At 36.6% G+C, this 21,507-nt stretch overlaps 1 protein-coding gene across 2 annotated transcripts in view; it reads left to right on the plus strand.

Moving 5' to 3' along the window:
* Nucleotides 1–21,507, plus strand: part of LOC124375508 (contactin-associated protein-like 2) — a 135,125-nt gene that overhangs the window by 112,370 nt on the left and 1,248 nt on the right. The window contains exons 16-22 of one of the 2 annotated variants that reach the window (XM_046833929.1): nt 343–513; nt 4,368–4,586; nt 9,847–10,083; nt 12,296–12,502; nt 12,943–13,076; nt 14,822–14,915; nt 21,233–21,463. In XM_046833929.1, coding sequence (XP_046689885.1) covers nt 343–513; nt 4,368–4,586; nt 9,847–10,083; nt 12,296–12,502; nt 12,943–13,076; nt 14,822–14,915; nt 21,233–21,463 — 1,293 coding nt within the window. The remainder of the gene's footprint in view (nt 1–342; nt 514–4,367; nt 4,587–9,846; nt 10,084–12,295; nt 12,503–12,942; nt 13,077–14,821; nt 14,916–21,232; nt 21,464–21,507) is intronic. The other variant, XM_046833930.1, reaches the window with a different exon arrangement.

Below are 21,507 nucleotides of genomic sequence, written 5' to 3' on the forward strand. Positions count from 1 at the left end.
ACCAAACACACATAGGTTCCTTACTAAGGAAGAACATGAGTGACACGTTGCCTCATAAAGAAGCTCTGGATTTGACTAGGCTTCACACGAGAGCTTGTGATGCCAATTACTGTATCTTCCCCTTAAAGACTTGTAATATAATAAAATAATAAATAATACAGACCCTATGATTAATATTGCATCCATTACCAGTACTGGTGCCCTTTTAGATTATGCAAATTACCTATATTTTACCTATTAAAAAGAACCAATACAGGTGGACGAATCATATTCGAGAACTAGCAGTAAAGTCATATAGGAATGCAATAATGGCATCCTGACCTTCCTGTGCATATTTTGCAGGTAGTTACTGGAATGCAGCTTCATTCAACACACCAACCTCCTACCTGCACTTCCCCACTTTCCGAGCTGAAATGAGTGCTGATATCTCTTTTTACTTCAAGACCTCTGCGCCTCATGGGGTTTTCCTGGAGAACCTGGGCAACACAGACTTCATCCGGCTGGAGCTGAAATGTGAGTCTCTCGTATTTCAGGCTGGAACACACACACACACACACACACACACACACACACACACACACACATCTAATCTCAAGCTTAATGATTTTCCAGGGTAGAAATGTCTTTCCTGTGTCCTCCTCATCTCACTCATCCTGTTTCTTCTATTCTTTAGGTAAAGTATACTGATGTACAAACTCTCATCATTATTAATAATCTTAATCAGCCCTATTAAAATAAATATATATTAATGGGATTGGGACATCTGACGTGTCCAGCCATGTGTGATTCTTCCCCTATCCTCAAAATTGTTGGTAGACGATTGTATAGGATCTTTGGATACAGTGGCACAAAGCCCACTCCATGAAGATATGTTTCACATGGGTTGGAGTGGAAGATCTTGAGTGGCCTGCTATAGAGTTGTAAACTCAAGCCTTCTGATCAACTTTGGGATGAATTGAAATGTAGCGAATCATTAATTTAACATATATATATATATATATATATATATATATATATATATATATATATATATATATATATATATATATTTTTTTTTTTTTTTAAGATATACAACCTTTTCAAAAAATGTTGATTATACTGGAAGGATCTTTAGCTTGTAGTATTAAATAACATGAGGTTACTTGTGTGTGTGTTTGTGTGTAGGTGTGTAACTGTACACGTATACTATTGTAAAATATAATTTTATATATTATTTAACCAAGCAAGGATTTTATTTAATAATTTTACTATTTTATAATTTTATTTAAAATCCTTTTAAAAATTTTAACTGTTCAAATGTTGATGGTCACAAATATTAGTAATGTGTACCTTAGTAATACACCCCTAGTGTGTAAGAAAAATACGATTTTTTATAAATAAATTGATCGGAAATGACACGGAAATTTGCATTAACACTGGAAACTCTGCAAAGATCACGAGGTCGATACAGAGGAGCACAGCTGCCAAAAACTTCAGAATGCCTGAAAAAAAGGTGGGAAAAAGATAGAGGTAGTTTTAAATAAGTAAATCAATGCGTACACGATCGGTGCAATGGTGTGCTTTATTAAACTTGAAAGAAAACTTAAAAAGGCTCAAATTTGAAATACATGCAAAGCCTTTCCCATGTGAAATGTTATCTCAGGCAGCCACACACACATGCACATGCACACACTCACACGAATGGTTTGCATTTATATATTCATCCATAACACTTTGAAGTCTACCTTCAGCACAGCACACAATCCAATGTACAGCCTTTTATGAGTGATGAGTAATCTGAACCAGCTCCAGGCCTACACATGCTATTAGGGGTGTGTTTAAATGTGTATGTGTATGTATGTGTGTGTGTGTGTGTGTGTGTGTGTGTGTGTGTGTGTGTGTGTGTGTGTGTGTGTGTGTGTGCATACACATTCGTGTAGGAGGGACCGCTCTGGAGTCAGGAGATCACTTGTGAATTTGAAGCACTCCACCATTTTTGGCTCTCCTTTACAGCTCATCGATTTTGAGTCTCTCGTTTAATCTGACCTCCTGATTTCATTTTTTTCCTTCTACAGTTACTGTCCTAACCCAAGACTGAAATCTCATGAAAGAGTGAAATAAAGATTCTGTTAAAATAAAAAATAAAAATTACAGTGGTGGAGAAATTCACATTATGATTGTATTCTATTTAAGCCTAATACCAGTTTGAGAGTTTGATCATATCAGCCACCCACAGTGTTTGTGTTTAAGATCAGCGGGAGTGTTTTGCAAAGGAAAGATGTGAAGTTCTAATCGGTTTCACAAGATTTCATGTCTAACATTTCTTACCCATTTTCACACCCTTCTGGTGAGCATGACGCCACCCTATTAGCTCCAACCTTGTGATCAGTTGTTGGTCTGTTTTTTTCTATTTGATCTAGAAAAGAGGATTTTATTGTGGTCAGCCTTGATTTGAAAGCCATAAATCCAGAACTGCCATTTTTTAAGAATCGGACATTGCCAGTGTATTTACAATGCCATTAAATGGGAAGTAATTTATAACAGTCCAATTGTGTTGTTAGCTCTATAAAAAAATCAGAGTTTCAGATTTGAGTTCATCTACACGATCCGTGTTACACACTTAGCACGGCTAGCTAGCAATGTATTACATGATAACAAAGTATTATAAGATGGTTTGTTATTGTATCTTCTCATTGCCAATTAAATGATCAAACTCCCTTTTCTAATTTCACTTTTTTACTGTTAATTTCCTAAATACACTATATAGAATAAGTTTTGTGGAGCCTTACCATAAGATTGGTATGTGCTTTTTGAACATCCCATTCCACGTTTAGTCCCCATCTGATGAGAACATGTTCCACTAGACTTTGGAGTGTTCTTGTTGAGATTTGTTTTCATTCAGCCACTTTTTAGTCTATTCAGCCTTTGTGCCAGAGTGTCTTTATAGTTTCATGTTTCTTCTGCCTGTAATTCAACTGATAAAAGGTTTGATTAGGAGCCAATGTGCTGAATTAGGCTGAACTAATACCAGCAAGACAGTGTGGACTGAGACACTTGTGTATTAATGCTTCTTTTTCAATAGGACAATATTTATATCTCATATTTATATCCATATTAGGACATCTTACATTTTGGGAGACTGAATTATTTTCGCCAGTGTTTCACAAAAAATGAAGTGCATTGCACTTACTCTAAACTGACCACTTATATCACTTATAGTGTACCTTCTGTTCTTCTTTTTTTCCTCAGCTTCCTTTTTCCATTCCTTTTTCTGTTCTTCGTTTGTTTGCACATTCCCGCAGGCACAGCTCAGACACAGTATATGACGTTCAAGCATACAAAGTTACAAATGGCTAACCAGCTCCCCCTATGGGCGGTTACTGGAAATATATGGGAGTGAGAAAGAAATAATGGTTTAAAATATTCTTTCCAGCTGTTATTACCAACAACATGTGTGATTCAGACAGTATAATAATTAGTATATAGGTGTATATAAGATAATGCAATATGTGTACTAAAACCAGTATAACTAAGTATGACTAAAAATATCTATCTATCTATCTATCTATCTATCTATCTATCTATCTATCTATCTATCTATCTATCTATCTATCTATCTATCTATCTTATTATACTATAAAAATTAAGCTATTATGCTTGTTGAAACGATCTCAATGATAAGGTCTGACATTAGATAAAAGAAAAGAAGTTTTGTTGGCCTTCTTCTTACTGCTCTTGACAAGCCATCACTGATGACTCTACAAACAGCTGTATATCAGCAATTATTTTAAACCAGCAACCAATTATTGGAAGATTTCCTGCACCACTTTCCATCCTGATGCCATTCAATTAATCTCCAACTTCCATTCTCTTGTAATCGCATTAACCGTTCTCCAGAGTCGAGTAGAAACTGAGACTGAGTAAACAGCATCTTGCACCTCCTGCAAGACTCAGTAAAGGCATTTTATTTCAGCAGATGAAGTTACAAACAGGGGATATTTGAGCTGTATTGCATGGCAATTTACTAGAAAGGGGCATCAGCTTGCTTGGGCAATTGAACAGTCAATTATAATATACGTATTTACACAGCCAAACAGTTTACAAGACAAACTCCATCCTCTGAGAATTTGTGTGGGTGTATGTAATAGTATTATAACTATTTATATGTATGTATAAATTTGATTTAATTTAACATTAGAGAAGGGCAGTCCATTTTGACAATTTTTTGTGAACGTGATATATAGTTACATAACATTTGTACCTTCAGACAAATCAGATTCGAGCGTTTAACTGTTCTGTTATATAAAAAATGACTAAGGCAACATTATCACACCTGTATTGGTTTTATCGGTTAAACTGAAACTGTGTGTCTTCTTATTTCTCTTTAGCACCCAATGTCATTACCTTCTCGTTCGATGTGGGAAACGGGCCGGTGGAGCTGAAAGTTCTCTCACCGACACCACTAAATGATGACCAGTGGCATCGAGTCAGCAGCGAGAGAAACGTCAAGGAGGCCGTGCTTCAGCTGGATCAGCAATATAAACAGGTTCGAGCTGCACCTGCACAGGGACACGCACGCCTGGAGCTGTACAGCCAGCTGTATGTGGGTAAGACACAACAACACACACATATATTTTTTGTATGTATATATATATATATATAGAGAGAGAGAGCGAGAGAGATGTGTGTGTGTTATATTTATTGAATTTGCATTAATGCGTTAATTTTGTCAGCCCTAATATATATATATATATATATAATATATTTTTTTTTTTTTTTTTTTAATGTAAGACACAATTGTTTACAAATGTTAAAAATAATAATAATAAACTGCGTTAATATAAAAAAAACTACCAGCAATTTTATGTTTTGCATTTCATCCCCGTAACGTACAGAAATTTACCAGAACCGTAACTTAAAAACCGAGATACGTACCGAACCGTTTGCAGGCGAAGAACCAGCTCATCCAGCCACATGAAAAAAGCTGCTCTTTGTATTAGTGCTCGGATTAAAATAAACAAACCACTGGGGTAAAATAAACTTGTTTGCTGGATAGAAAGGTCACCACCTTAATTTAAATGCTGGTTTTTCCTTTAGCTCACTGAAGCAGTGCTAAACAAGAAAAATGGGCTGAAAATAAGAAATTAAAATAGTTCTAAAGGCCCATTATGGCTGTGGATGTATGAGCACCGGTTCGCACGAGGTAATTATCCTTGAAAATGAATGGCCTCGTTTTTTTCTTCCTGCACTGTTTTGTTTCTCGGCTCATTCAACACATTAAGCAAGTGGAGAAGACTCTCTTATCTGTAGGAAGTTAGTGCTGGAAAGCCCTAAACACAAATGATGATGATGATGATGATGATGATGATGATGATGGCAAAAGTGTGAGAGATGAAATGTTAGAATGAAATTCAATCACAGTTCAACTTTTATAGAAAGGACGATTGAACATGACAAGATGCCCAACTCTGAATATCTCCTGTATCACAGCCACATATATACGTATTATGTTATTTTAATACATATTTTATCTGCAAGCACCTGGAATGTCTAGGAACTTAATATCTTTATTTAAAAATAATAATACACTCATTTTTGTGCAACAAGCTTCTATATCTAAACGCATGCATTTGATAAAATTCTTAATATTAGTGTATGTAAGAAATCTGTAGAATCTTTATATTCTGGTATGTATAATGGTATGTACAGACCTAGATTTTCTCTGTAGCTGCTTACCGAGTGTTTGTGCCACATTTCCATCTAGTCTTTCAATAATCAAGCAGCTTAATTTTATCTGCAATTGCACAGCTTTATTCTGTTTCCCTTTTCATCTCTTGGCTTTATGAAAAATTCAATATTTGTTTCTTCATGCCATTTGCATTGCACAAAAAAATAGGAATGCATTGCAAGATTTATTTCGATTTTAATATCAGCATGGCTGTGGTTGCTAGACAGTTGTAATTAAGAACTGTTTATTCGTCTGTATACCACACGGCCCAAGAAAGTGGTGTTTAATGTTTGAGAGTCTTCAATGCGCTTATTATAATATGGTATTGTTTCTATAGTTACAGCTCATTCACAGAGACTGGTTTGTTAGAGAATTCACATAATCAAAGACTAAATTAAAGTTGATTAGATGCATGATGATATTTGACAAACAAAAGTATGTCATCATTGCGAACATTCAGGAAAGAAATCTTCAGTAATGGGGTATTTTACTCGGCTCAAGTATTAAATGCAACAATAATAGATAAAAACTGCAATATAATAAGTCCTCAATTACTTTTGTAAACATCTAATAGTTCATTAAACACTTTGGCTTTTGACTGGCCATTTTCTCACCACACCACACACCCGGTTCATGTTTGTTTTCTATTCATAATTTTTGTGTTGGTTTTTATTTTTCTGTTCTTATTTCTGCATGTTTTTGGCTTTTTTCTCATGCTGACATCTGTCTCCAGGAAAACCAGCATCCTGGGCTTGTCAGGACAGTAGGTAACATTACTGTATAATTCTGGCACAAACATTAATTATATAGTACGCTGGTAGGACCAGGAGCTTTTCAGGATGTGAGCCTTCCTGTTTAAGAGTTCCAAATCATACAAGTGACCTAATCCATGTGTCATAGTAGTTCCACATTTTCCAGGTTCTGATACTATAATATAAAATACAAAGAGCCAGAATGAATTTTAAAATGATTAGTGCTAGCAGTGTAATAGAAAACAAGTGCAAATTCAGAAAACAACGAAAAGCTTTAGCAAGAGTTCCCATCACCTGGTTTTATTAGTCAGGTTATACGGCTCAGTTTAGAGAAGGTGCTTTAGAGTGGAGATAGGAAGATCAATTTATTCTACTGACTTCCAAAATACATTGAATCTTGAATTCAGTAACCAAATTCCCCCATCCCGATTCTGAGTTCTGTGAATTTTGATCATATTACAAATCTTCTGTTCGAACCTGCCCAAAACGCATTAGCTCTGGATGGAGTTCTCTTCAATTGGAGACCACTCTGGGCTGTTGAGGTGGACCAATCCTCAGCTGCACAAAGATCCATGAAGACAGTGGCTTAGGAACGCAGTTTGCATTACCAGTTCTGCAATAAAGCACCTATCATTGAACAGTACACCTCAACAATGATAAAACTGTAATAAATGGACATTCAGTGCCACCCAGATGAGGATGAGTTCCCCTGAGTCTGGTTCCTCTCAAGGTTTCTGCCTCAGGCCATCTCAGGAAGATTCTCCTTGCCACAGTCGCCACTGGTTTTCTCATTAGGGATAAACTTGAAATTATATTAAACCAATTTACAGGCTGTAAACTTATACATTTATAACCTTATCTCTGTAAAGCTGCTTTTAGACAGTGTCCATTGGTTAAAGAATTAAAAAAAATAATAATTATTGAACTGAATTAATGAAAACATAATAATACGACCAAGAACCGGTTATAAAATGCAGAAATTATTAATTTACCATTTAAAATGAGTGATTTGTTCGTTTTGGGTTGCCCACGCATGTGTAGCATCATTCATAATCACCTCATTACCCACGTCATGTCATAATAAGTCCAAATCACATAACAGCCACACTTTTCTGTACCAGAAACAGAATAGAAATCTCAGACTAAAAGACTTGGGAGATGAAATAATAATTTTGGTTTATTGTAAAGAGCTATTGGGGTTTTCATGCTACTGTACATATGATGGATGTTGCGCATATTCGGCATGCAATTTGACTTCCTGAGACAATTTATTAGCCCTGATAGTAGTCAAGTAAAAGATTAACACAAAATCATATGGATCTTATGGCTCATATACCACTTTTCATTACTGTAGAGGTGAAGCTCTACAGTATTTACTGTAGCTGGATTCTGGATTGCGAATGTTCAGAAGGTGTTTGTATTTTTCAACCAGAAGCAGTAACTCAGCCTCCACATTAATCGGTTATAAAAGTGGGTAAGAGTTGATATAGTAATGGTTATACAGGAAATACCAGTCCTTTCAGGGGTTATTTTGGTAACTCAGCAAGGTGCATTTTTTAGTATTTATTATCATTAAGGAAAATAAAAAGGCTTGTGAAGTAACAACTAATTATAACTGCTCTATCAGTAGCAATAATTAGTGTCTTGGATATTTCACAATCCTAAATGCAACATTAAATGGATAAATAAATGGCATGCTGTTTAAATTAGAGTAAAATAAATGGCATTGGCATGAGGTTGTGGTTTAAGAGGAATAAAACTTTCGAGACACGCTGTTATAGGAAACGAATCAGCTTCAACAAATTGCTAATCATTCTTTATACTTTTTCTTATAACAACTCTTAGAAAAACCTGCCATGTTTAATTGCTCACTTCAATGACTATGACTTTTGAAGGGAAGATTTTCACACACACACACACACACACACACACACACACACACACACACACACACACACACACACACACACAGAGGCAAACAGATGAATTAATCTACTGCCATGTCAACTGTTAATTGAAATGTGTTAACAATGTGTTCCTGTCTCTAATGAAAGTCTGGCTTGAGTGACAGAATTTAATAAACAGAAACACTGCTTCATCTCTCACTCATCCATCATGTCTCTGTTTTTGCTGTATTTTTATATTTATATTTTGCGGTTTTTGTTTTTTTTTGTTTTTTTATTAAAAATGACGTCGTGCAGAAAGTCCGCAGTTTATCCACAGGATAATGCATTGAGTTTAATGAAGTGCATCTCATTTCCCAGAAGTGTGACAGGTTTAGTATTTTGAATGGTGCTCGCAAAGTTGATGGATATTTCCCGGGGGAAGACACACCCATTTCAGTGGAGCTGCTTGCTATTGAGCACACCTGCATGGCTCAGTGATTTGAGGCTCGTCCGGTCTTTGTTGCTTTATAGAAAGGCACGCCTATGCATTGCGTGGTTATTCATTCGACGCGTGTTTTTGTGCTGTGGGCAGGAACCTACGCAAACAAATGGGGCGCAGAACAAGATATAATGGGTGATTGCGGGTTGCGGGAGAATAAAATCAATTGTGGGACTCCCTCAAAATGGTCTTTAATATATATGTATATAAGAGTCTTCTTCTTCTCCCACTAGGGGTCAGCACAGCGGATCATCCATCTCCATACCCCTCTGTCTACATATGCCTCTTTCAACCCAACTACATGCATGTCTTCCCTCACCACATCCATAAACCTCCTCTTTCTTCTCCCCCTTTTTTTCTCCTTTCTGGTGGCTCCATCCTCAGCATTCTCCTACCGATATACCCCATGTCCCTCCTCTGCACATGTCCAAACCATCTCAATCTCGCCTCCCTCACCTTGTCTCCAAAACATCCTACATGCCCTGTCACTCTAATAAACTAATTTCTAATCCTGTCCATCGTCGTCACTCCCAACGCAAACCTCAACATCTTCAGCTCTGCTACCTCCAGCTCTGCCTCCTGTCTTTAACTCAATGCCACTGTCTCTAATCCATACAACATCGCAGGTCTCACCACAGTCCTATAAACTTTCCCTTTCACTGCAAAATCAGTCCCGCTCCAGCCTGCAGGAAAAATGTACACTGAGTATTTTGCAATGTTAATGCTTCTTCTTCTTCTTCTTCTTCTTCTTCTATCAGCTTCTCTCATAAGGGGTCGCCACAGTGGATCATTCGTCTTCATTCCCCCCTGTCCTCTACATCTGCCTCTTTCACACCATCTACCTGCATGTCTTCCCTCACCACATCCATAAACCTCCTACTCCGGGTTCCTTGAGTATTTGAAACTGAGGGTTACATATGGTAGGAACTTATTTGCGTATCACTTTATTTCATTAACCATGATTGTTCTAAGGCCTTCCTCCACCTCACTTTGATTCTCTAGGTGCAGCAGGAGGACAGAAAGGCTTCCTAGGATGCATCCGATCTTTGAAGATGAACGGCGTGACTCTGGACCTGGAAGAAAGAGCAAAAGTGACTCCCGGAGTCAAACCGGGCTGTTCGGGTCACTGCACCAGTTTCGGGATGTATTGCCACAACAGGGGGAAATGTGTAGAGAAATACAATGGCTACTCGTGCGACTGCAGCAACACGGCTTATGAGGGACCTTTCTGCACAAAAGGCAAGCATTTAATTTACAATACATTTACAATTGCAGAAATACTCTTGCTAGGATCTTATTTGGTTAGACGGTTGATTAGATCTGATTATTAAAAGCAAAGACTTCTTGTACTGATAATTGTTGGCAATTTTGTAATTTTTGCCACTTGTGGCTTTCCTGTAATGCAGCATTTATTTAATGTCTATTGAAGGACTCTCTAATGTCAGCATTTTCTAAAAGTATGTTTTCTGCCAAGCAAAAGTCGTTAGGGTTTTTCTGGTTGGTTGTTGGTTTGTTTATTACTTTATGAAAAAGAAATTTCAGAGGCAGCTGAATGTATAGCATAAGTGAGAACAGTTGTTTAAGCAGTGGTTTTGGCTCTGGGTTACTGATCAGAAGGTCAGAGGTTCAAGCCCCAGTACCCAAACTGCCACTCTTGGGCCCTTGAGCAAGGCCCTAAACCCTCTGTTATTCACGGGTGCTGTATCATGTCTGACCCCAGCTTCCTAGCATTGCTGGGATTTGTGAAGAAAGAATTTCACTGTGCATTCTGCAATGTACATGTGACAAGTAAAACAGCACTTTTATCACATGTAACTCCTCAGTGCATCTTTTTCTCAGTGATTATTTAATCACTAAACATTTGTTTTATTGATGCACCAAGTCTGAAATCAAGTACCAAAAACCGTCATGATTCACATATCCGGCACTTAAAACCATCCGTGTGGAAACATAGCAAAAGTTCTGTTGGGTGTCGTGATGATTTACGTAATTTAAAACACCATAATTTCTATAAATTATTTACAAAATTATTTTGTCTTCATGCTCAATGTTGCATATGGTTTCACTAATAATAAACATACATTTGCATAAAGCATCCATATTTGTCTATGACTTTGTTAATTAGAGTATTAAAAACTTTACATGACTTTAATACACTCTTTCTATCATGTGGTTCTTTGATTCAGTGCTGTGCATTAAATACTGTAACACACTCCTAGCTGTGGATCATAACAAATCATGTGCATTGGGTGTTTTGATTCCATGTGTATCACAATGGATGCAATATACAATTAACTTAAATACAGTTTTTATAATATATACTTCAATGTGCCTCATAGAACCCATAGTTATTTTTGTTTATTAGATTTTAAATAATAGCTTTTCACTGTGGATCAGTGACTTTACATTATTTTTCAGCTCTGAGATTCCATCTATACAATATAAGAACAAAAGGATTGGAACATCTGACTTTTCCAGTCACATATTTCCCCATTATATGAAATGTTTTTGGATGAAGTACAGTAGCATTACATTTTCCCTTCACCGGAACCCGTTCCTGTGCACAAAACCGGCTCCGTTAAGATATACTTTACATGGGTTGGAGTGGAAGATCTCTTACTATAGAGCTCTGACCTCAACCCTATTATACAATTTTGAGATGAATTAGAACACTGACTGCACCCCAGGCGTTCTCATTCTACATTAGTACACAAATTTTCTAACACCTTCATGGCAGAATGAGCACACATCTCCACAAGCACACTCGGAAATATAGTAGAATATCTTGCCAGAAGAATGTAGCATGTAATAACTATAATTAACATTTAATACCGGTTAATGGGGACTAAATGTGGAACAAGATGTTCAAAATGCACATCGAAATCTTATTAACGCTTGTTTATATAATGTATATGCAGTTTCTAGTACATTTCCATTTCATACATATGAAATCTTAACATTGCTGCCTCTGGATCTGTTGCTTAGTGCAGCATTAAAGTCCAAAAATCTATCTTACAATCGGAAAATGACATTTTTAAAGCACTTACATACAACATACATTTTACTTACTTTCTCATTAATTCACATTCTTCCTCATGATCCATGATCCTTACATTCAATTTCCAGTGCAACAGGTTGTGAATTAGTTGTGATTTTCCTGCTCTTGTATCAGACATATAGATTTCTCTTACTCAGATAAACAAGCCACATGAGCAATTGTTTACTCTGTCTTTAATAGTCAGTAAGACAAAGTGCTCTGTTTACAGCTGCTGGAAGAAGTGTACACAGAGTGGCAGCCATTTTGTCATGACTATGTGCAGGTCGCAAACCATACCCATATCCCGTGATCCTCAGGCTGCAGTCTCACAGCTTGTGCAGCTATTACTTGTGCTCAGTCACAGTTAGGGATGGAAGATAAAATTAGAGAGTTTGCTGTGTGTTTGTGTTGCAGACGTGGGCGCTTACTTTGAGGCAGGGACTATGGTTTGGTATAAACTAATGCCGGAAGGGAAGGATTTGACCCAATCGTCACCCACAGATGTGAACCTGACTCAAGAAGTCGTGACCTTCAGCTTCAGCACAACGAGCACTCCCAGCATCCTCCTGTACATCAGCTCGAGGATCCTCGACTACATGGCAGTGGTGCTGCAACACAATGGTACGCACAGTCTACGAACAGGACCAAACAGTTCATTTGTTCTCAGCAATTTTACAAAAATATATTTGCTTCAAGTTTATGCTTCTCGCTAAATGGCCTAAGATCAAACGCCTGGGTGTAGTTATTTCCTCCGAGTGTCTTAGCAGTTCATTTATTTGGATCACTTTAGTGTGCAAAACAAAGCGGCGCTTTTAGAAAGCGTCTCAATTTATTCACCGATGCAGCTAAGTAATGTTTAATGGCTCTCCATCACACTCGCTCGGGTCGACTTAGACACACTTGAACGCACACATGCATACAGAAATCCCTCCGTCTAGAGTTTTACCGTGTCTGTGATGTGAAAAATAAGAGTCTATCCTTCACCTTATTAAAAAAAAAAGCATTGTTCACGCTTAATCCTCTCCAAATAAGATCTCAATTTTTCTCCTGTTCTTTCTCAGGTTCTCTCCAACTGCTTTATAACCTCGGTGGTCTGCCCGAGCCCTTCGCTGTCGATCTGGATCAGCGCAATTTAGCCAACGGTCAGCCCCATAGCATCAACATCACGCGGATAGAAAGAGAAATCTACGTCCAAGTGAGAGCCGCTATCTCCCTCACACACAGCCATCACACCATCACCTTGTAATGTTCTTTAACATTAACACTCAGGTTTTATTTTCAGCTGGATGTCTAGTGTCTGTCACTCACTGTAGTGCGCTGATCTCCTGAGAGTATGTATCGATCGATAAGCAGTGCAGCGCAGTGAGAGCTGATGAGGTGATGAGGTCGAGGTGTGAAGCAGCATTAACGGTGTAGTCTGGATTAGAGACGGTGTGTGTGTGTGTGTGTGTGTGAGTGAGTGACTGCGTGTCCTTGAGCTGTGTGTTTTTCGGTCGGTTTAAGCACTTGGTAGTAGTACATACAGTAATCCTTATGTATAAATAGCATATAAAATATGAACCCTCATTTAGCACTGATAAAGATTCATTAACATGAACAAATTTTATTGTGTTTTTCCTTTTTCCTGTCAAGTTCAGGAATTTTCTGATACTTCGTAGCACACAGTAGAATAAAATGTCCTCTTTCTTCTTGTCTTTAGTCTGTATGAACCATAACAACACTGCCCAAGTTTACTTTCTTGCTTCTCTCCCACTACTTATGGCATGCTATCCTTTTTTTTTCTCAGAGGAAATCCCTCCATGAGGAGCCTTATAACTCTCAATTAGTCACCACATGTTTGTGAGTTCAAATCAAGTCTGCCCCTGTAGGCTTCTCAACATTATTTATTCATCATGAGTAATAGCCAGGCTTTCTAACTTACCTCATGTACCTCCTTTAGGATATATAAAGTTAATACAATTTTAAAATGTAATTCAATCTTTTAAAAAAAACTGTCCTTCTTGTTCAGCCAAGTTGGAGCTTATTTAAAACTCATTAGCAAGGGATCATTAAACCTATGTGTCTCTCAGACAGTTTGGGGCCTCGGGGAAAGTTTTTCACAACGACTTTTTCTCTCCGAGTCAGCCATTAGGTGCTCCTGATTAAGGTAAATAGGCTCAAAGCTATTTAATGTTGTCACATGTATCCTTCGCGAATCTCTCACTCTGAACGTCTGATCAGCAACTTGTTTAAGACAGTTTAGCTTGCACGCTTTGGTGGAATTCACAGTTATCAGTGTGAGTGTGAACATTAAGGACAATGCAGGATGTAATTCAAGCACACGCCCACTAGACGGCGCTTGGGAGCTGAATCCAACAGCAATCAATCAGTGCAAGTCAGATATATAATTAAAGTGAATAATAAATTATTATTATTATTATTATTATTATTATTATTATTATTATTATTATTATTATTATTATTATTTAGTATATTTAAGATTTTAAAGTAATTTTATGACCAGGCACATTTAAACACAAAAGGTATATCAGGATTTCCATATTTTCCAGGGTTGTTCACTATTTATTTATTAATTGATTACATTTTTACACTACATATATTAAATTTGAATACACTTCTCTCTGAGAACATGATCAGGTGACTCAATACTTGTATTAATGTTTTCATTGATGTTGAATTTCTTGATTATTCATGGTGTTATTTCATTTATAGTGTGTTCCAATCATTAAAAATAATTTGTACTCTTATTAGAGTACCAGCTCACCCATGTTCATCAGTATGCTATAACAGAAATTTAGAAATCCCCAGTTTTCTTTTAATATGTTGTCTTTTTCAGATTACATTGGTCTGTATTTTCTTTTTAACAGTTATGAGATAAAGAAACATATTCCCAGCCTAAATTCTTGGTGTGTTTCTTTGTTTTTGTTTTTTTTCCTATAGCTGGACCACTATCCTTCTGTCAGTTACACCTTGCCGGAAGCCTCAGACACTGACTTTAATTTGGTCAAGACTCTCTTCCTAGGAAAAGTTTATGGTAAGCTCAAATTTTATTCAATCACTTATTTCTGCAGCAGCACAATGTCAGTCTTTACATGAACAACAAATAGTTGATCGTATTTGAATAAAAGCGGAATGGTGATAATGCACATTAACACACACACACTACTTTTAAATTAAGAAGGTTAAAAATACCACAGACTGTTTAAGTGTGTTAAATAAACAGGAAATTCAGATTTACAGACTGGTATATCTCATAATGTATTCAGTGATTATATGGAAAGATAATCATAAGAATTATTATTACAACCAATAGAATAATGATGGATGTAGATGTGGGTTAATGCTCTCAGCTTTTGTATGTTTTTTAGAATATCATTAATTTAAAATAAAACCCAATTTCCATAAATTAGGTTTAAGGTTTTATAGTAACCTGAACAGTTGATCTCACAAACTTCATATGATCTTTAAAAATTTGAACATTTCCCAAATATATTATAAATAGAAATGTTTTCAGTTGTAGAGGTATGAGTAAGTATTACTACTTTTAATTATCATTATTATTATTATTATTATTATTATTATTATTATTATTATTATTATTATTATAAATTTCGTATAAAGATCATGAAATTGTAAATTATCTCATGGAAAAGGAAAATTCAGGCAAGGGTTTCAGGTCTACAGAGAAGTCTGACTGCCACCGATTACAATTTCTAGTAAATATCTTTTGCATTGTGTAGTGTCTTGTAACAATAATGTCAAGATTCGTACCAAAAAAAACTGATCTATTGTATTGTGAGGCGTCTATGAGAGTGTAATGCACTGCATAACGTTTATAGGAGTCACGTGATAAAAGTAAGAACAATTTGGACTAGAAGAGTCAAAAGATGAAATACTCGATTTTGTTTCCGGAAAACATACGGAGATTTTGCGAAGCTTTGCTCATGCGCGTTCAGTGTAAAATGATGAGTGATTATTGAAGTGCAGAGGGAGATTCTGGCGACATCTGGTGGTTAAAATAAAGCAAGATAAAGACGAAAAAGACAATTCTGACAGAATCAAGAAATCTAGACGCGCACACACACACACACACACACACACACACACACACACATACACAGATACACACACACAGATACACACACAGATACACACACACACACACACACACACACACACACACACACACACACACACAATAACCCAGCTTCTAATGAGACACCTCTTTTACTAACTTTTTTAAAAATTAAAAAGTAGGTCACTGGGTAAAGCATTGGACTGATGGTCCATTGGACTGATGGTCAGAAGTGCAAATCCCAGCACCACCAAGCTGCTACTAATGGGCTCTTGAGCAAGGCCCTTAACCTTTGACTGCTCGGTTGTAAGTCACTCTGGATAAGGGTGTCTGCAAAATAGCATAAATATTAATAGCACTAGAATCTGTCTCAGCCTTTATTATATGACAATGAGATATTAACAATTAAAAAAATAAATGCAACACATGATGTCATGCATTTTAATGAGAATGCTTGAAGGAAACTTTTCAGTTTTTAAACATCTACACATTGCATCACATTTTTGTGCATGTAATGCCTGTGGGACACAAATGGAATCAAAATTGAAATTTATAATCTAATGGACCTTTTTCTAGCATGTATGTGCCGTAGTTTATACAGAGAGCAGCAAGAACTCCTCCATCATGGGCTCATCCAGGGAGGTGACAAGGAAGATGATTTATTTAAAGCATGGTGAAGAAGTCATGAACAGATTTATACTCAGTCTGGTGTTGTGTGTGTGAGAGTTGATTAATATATAATTTTTGCAGACTAAATGGTAATACTCCTTCGTTCTATGAGCCTGTAAAGATAATTGGGAACAGAATTGCTCGTCCCTTTGTTCTGGTGCATTGGGACAGAGGGTAGCATTCCCAGTTCGATCCTGAGCATGGGTTACTCTCTATTTGAAGATTCACAAGTTCTCATGTTCATCTGGATTTCCAATAACCTTGAGAAAATACATGCCAGTTGGTGGATTGACCAGTCTGAAAGGCCCAAAGGTTCAAATGTGTAAATGTATTCGAGGGTGTAATCCCACATCGTGCTCAGCATTCCTGCAATGAGCTCTGATTGAAAATCTAGGAGTAACTGATAAACCAATTTAGAACCAATTTTTATTTTATTTGAGTTTTACATGATGATGTACACGATGTGTGTAATTTTCATTCAGCAGCATCCAGCAGCAACCTATAAAAAAGCATCACACCTACTGCAGTGCACTACAGGGTGTAAATTCCCATTGATTTTGCTTTTAAATGTATTTATCTGGTCTGTCTCAGAGATTTGGGAGTTAGATGAGATCATTCATTGCAGTGTAAATGTGTGTGTGGTTCAGATCAGTGTGTGTACAGTCTTAGTCATGGTCCCACTCGATTGCATTACACCTCTTTACCATTCTCAGAGGTTAGACAAGGTTAGACTCCAGATCCATCCCTTAGGTACTTTTGTTATCCATGTTTTCCTCAAGCTCACTCTGATTTGGATGCTGATACACAGAGTTGATATAAAGGAGAAGAGAAAAGAAGGGAGGAAGATTTCTTGGCAGTAGGACAGAGAGATAAAGAGAGCTTGCTTTTCAGGTAATACTGATGTTCCTATTTTGATGAACTACCAAGACTAATACTGTAGCTGAATTCTGTAATTATACAGTATTTTTAGTTATAAATTGTGATTGTATTTACTTGTTTGTTTATTGCTACATATTCGTACTTATTAATGGCTGATTCCAGAAATATAAATCTCTCTTTGGGTCTCGGTGCACCTGTGGGTGAGGCTCGCAGATGGTGCTGCAGGTGCATAAGATTGTTCTGTGGTACTGGGACTGTGTATGTGTGTTACTGCAGCAGGAAATAATCATTTAGAAGGTTGCTGGAAGGACATACTATCTATATTCCTCTGAACCTCCTTCTCACCACCTCAGATTTTCTTTTTACCCATGTTTTTAATTATAATGTCCCAGGGAGATATGAATCTTGTTTTTTTCACAATGGCTTACTGGTGATCTGGTGCCAATCAGAAAAAGTGCTTCAGATTTGTCAGTTCTGTAATGACATAAAAAATATATATATATTTTGCCCATGACTGCTGCATCCGAAGTATACAGTGTACTCTCGGACAAAACCGTTATTTCTTGCTTGACTGTAGTAGTTCTTTAGTCTCAATACTTCTATTCGGATAAAGCAACATAAACTGTTAAACAATCAGAAATACTCAATTCTCAGGCGTAGTAATGCAGCACTGCACATGCCTTTGTCTCAGTTCCAGCTTCGCTTCACATCCACATAAACACACAGCAGTGTTGAGGAATGGTGGTCAGCCATTATCTGTGATTTAACTCCCATCATTTTCACAAGCAATTGAAGATACTTAAATATGCAATAATGATCAGTTTGATTTAGTGGTTGAAATATTACACACAACGCACACCTTGTAATATTTAAATTTTTGTATTGCTATTAGGATTTTCTTAAATAACTGGACACATGTATGCATTTTAATAAGCAGGCCACTGCAGTGGAACTGCTTGCATGCTTGTGGAAAGGAAAGTGTTAAGGTTTTAACACAAATTTGGAAAGTAGCAAAATAGGGGTACACAAAATCCACGGTTCAGTACGTATCTCGTTACAGTTAGGGGGAAGAAACGCAAAACATAAAATTGCTTTTCATTTTTTACTAATGCACTTTATAGTTATTAACATTTGTGATCTTCAGCATTTGAACAGTTTACATTTTTAAAACAAATGTAAATAAAATGCCTGCTTGGTTAAATTATATATAAAATAATATCTTTTTAATATTTTATTAAAAAAATAACTTTAATGCAGTACTTTTTATTATATTGATTAAATTATCAATTCAATTGGGGCAAATCAAATTGTTTAAATTAAATTAAATAAATGGACAAATTGAATAGTTTACATTTGTTAGACCCCATTTGGGTAATACAGATATGTATGTAGGTGTGTGTGTGTGTGTGTGTGTGTGTGTGTGTGTGTGTGTGTGTGTGCGTGTGCGTGTGTTTTTACATTTAATATTTAATTTTCTAAAGATATGATTTTCTAAGACATGAGCACATTTCATCAAATGTTTTAATCCTTCATCCTTCTTTCATTTTTACTCCCTCAGTATGTGGGATTGTCAGGATTTTCTCCTTCTAAGAGAAATTCGTAAAGCTGGACTTAAAGTGCTAAGGAATCCAAATCTATAAATAGCTATGGATTCTTTAGCATTTTCATGCATGTGCAAAACAAATCTTATTTCTGGTACAGAGTGAGTAGCCACAATGACACAGCGCTAACTCTTGTATTCTGTACACATGTTCAGCGAACCAAAAACCCTGTAATTTGGTATGAACACATGTACCGTTACACCACTAAGATGCTGTGCTGTTGTTGAGAATGTGACCAAAGCTTGGGAGGTTGGGTGGAGTGATGAAGCTGCCAGTATGTATGAATGGGAAAATAGTGAGCTGGCTAGTTTATGAATATATGATATACCAATACAGAGCCTTTAACACACGCCAGCACAAAAAGTCAACATCTATCCATCTGTCTATTAATCCACCCACCATGTGTTCAAGTTTGTTAAAAATTAAAAATAAATAGAAAAAATAAATAAACTGATAGTTGGAATGAAATAAGATGTGAATGTTTATTTTATGTTTTTATTGAACAGGAATTAAATAGATTTTTCCTGGCAAACATTATGCAGTCCACTGTATTTTTGGTAATGTTCACTAGGGTCTTATTTCACACTATCACCCAATGTCTCTAATCCAATTTAGAAATCTGCTTGCCCCTGAATATGATATATGTAGGACATTAAGATCTGCAGTGGTTTTTGGATAGGCGGTATATTTCCTGGAAATGGGCAAGATGATACTAAACTATTTGCTGTGTATGTACTTTGATCCTGATTGACATGATTACTTCAGCTCAGGGATAGTGAGCTATTAAACATTCATCATTCTCGGCCAGCTGAATCAATAAGTGGGAAATGAAATTTAAACCATGTCCTTCTACAGAACTACTTTAATGTCGTTCAATTATACAAATAAAATAGCGAACAACAGTATTAAAAAGCCTAGCTTAGACCTTGTGGAGAGGGTGGTTTATGACATTTCTAAAAAGAAAAAAACTTAGATTTACAGTAGGATCTATTTCATATGCTTTGTTATAGATAGTTCTCTGTATGATTTTCATTGATTTTATAGAGTCACATGGTCTGCCTGATCAGTTGCAGGGATATCTATTCTGAACTATAGTTGGCTCTATTTAGAAACCAGTATAGAGTTGCAGGATAATGTGTAATATAGTCCAAAAGTTTCTCGAGAAATTTAATATCAAAAATAACAAGAATGAAAGAGTCTAGCGTTAGCATTAGACTCAGATTTGCCTGATGCAACGCAGAGTGCATTAAAATCATGTAACACACACCAAGCTGTGGATTTCCCACTTATAATATAGTCATTGCACTGACAGTTAAAACTGCTTTTTGATGTTTGCAGTAAAAAACTGACAGAGACACAGAGAGAGATTGTGTGTGTGTGTGTGTGTGTGTGTGTGTGTGTGTGTGTGTGTGTGTGTGTGCCAAATACAAAATTGGGATATTCACTTCCTTAAGTTAAACAAATTGAGAAATAAGAAAATGTTTATAATCGTACACTACACACATTTTTTTCTTGTAAATGTCCTTGTAAGTGTCTCTGCGCCCAAAATCGATTTCTTCTCCTGTGGCAGCCATTGTGGAATGAAATAACAGGAATTAAACCCTAATGAATATATTTGAGCTTGTGCAGATGCTACATATTTGGGTTTGTGAGCTCTGACTACTGTACCCCTATGACCGTCCAATTAGAGCACGTGAAAATGCAGAAGTTTTCATGCCTCGGGGTTAATACATATTCATTTCTATTCAAATATATTAAAATGTAAATCAGTGATTCTGAGAGCGTTCAGGCAGGCAGTGAAGGCCTTGCTGGCCCTAATGGTCTACCATTGGAAAAAAACAATTGTTTATAAGGCAGCACTTTAGTCTAGAATGTTTATTTAAACTGAGAGGGACAGAGACAGTGTAAGTGTACAATAAGCTTGTAAACATTATTGAGACAAGTGACAGACTTGAGTGGCAGACTTTAGGCAAGCTCTAAAATGTGTGTGATTTTATATGATGAACATGAGGAATATTATAAATATGGATAATAGGCTTAAAAATGATGACTACAAATTAATTCTATAATGTATTACAAGCCCTACGATTGTGATCCACTGTTTGTTTGTTTCTGTGTTTGTGGCAGAAACTGGTCCCATCAACCCACTGCTAATAGAGAAGTATAACACTCCTGGCTTTGTAGGCTGTCTGTCCAGAGTGCAGTTTAACAACATCGCTCCTTTGAAGGCGGCTCTTCGTCCACATCTCACTGTCTCCGTCTCGCATCAAGGCAAATTGGTTGAGTCCAACTGCGGTGCGTCTCCACTCACCGTCTCACCGATGTCTGCTCATACTGACCCCTGGAACCTAGAGGGAGGTAAAGAACAAGATAACAGCAACTTGTATTAAAATAAAAGTATA

The sequence above is a fragment of the Silurus meridionalis genome, chromosome 21 (genome assembly GCF_014805685.1).
Source record: "Silurus meridionalis isolate SWU-2019-XX chromosome 21, ASM1480568v1, whole genome shotgun sequence".
Classification (NCBI taxonomy): domain Eukaryota; kingdom Metazoa; phylum Chordata; class Actinopteri; order Siluriformes; family Siluridae; genus Silurus; species Silurus meridionalis.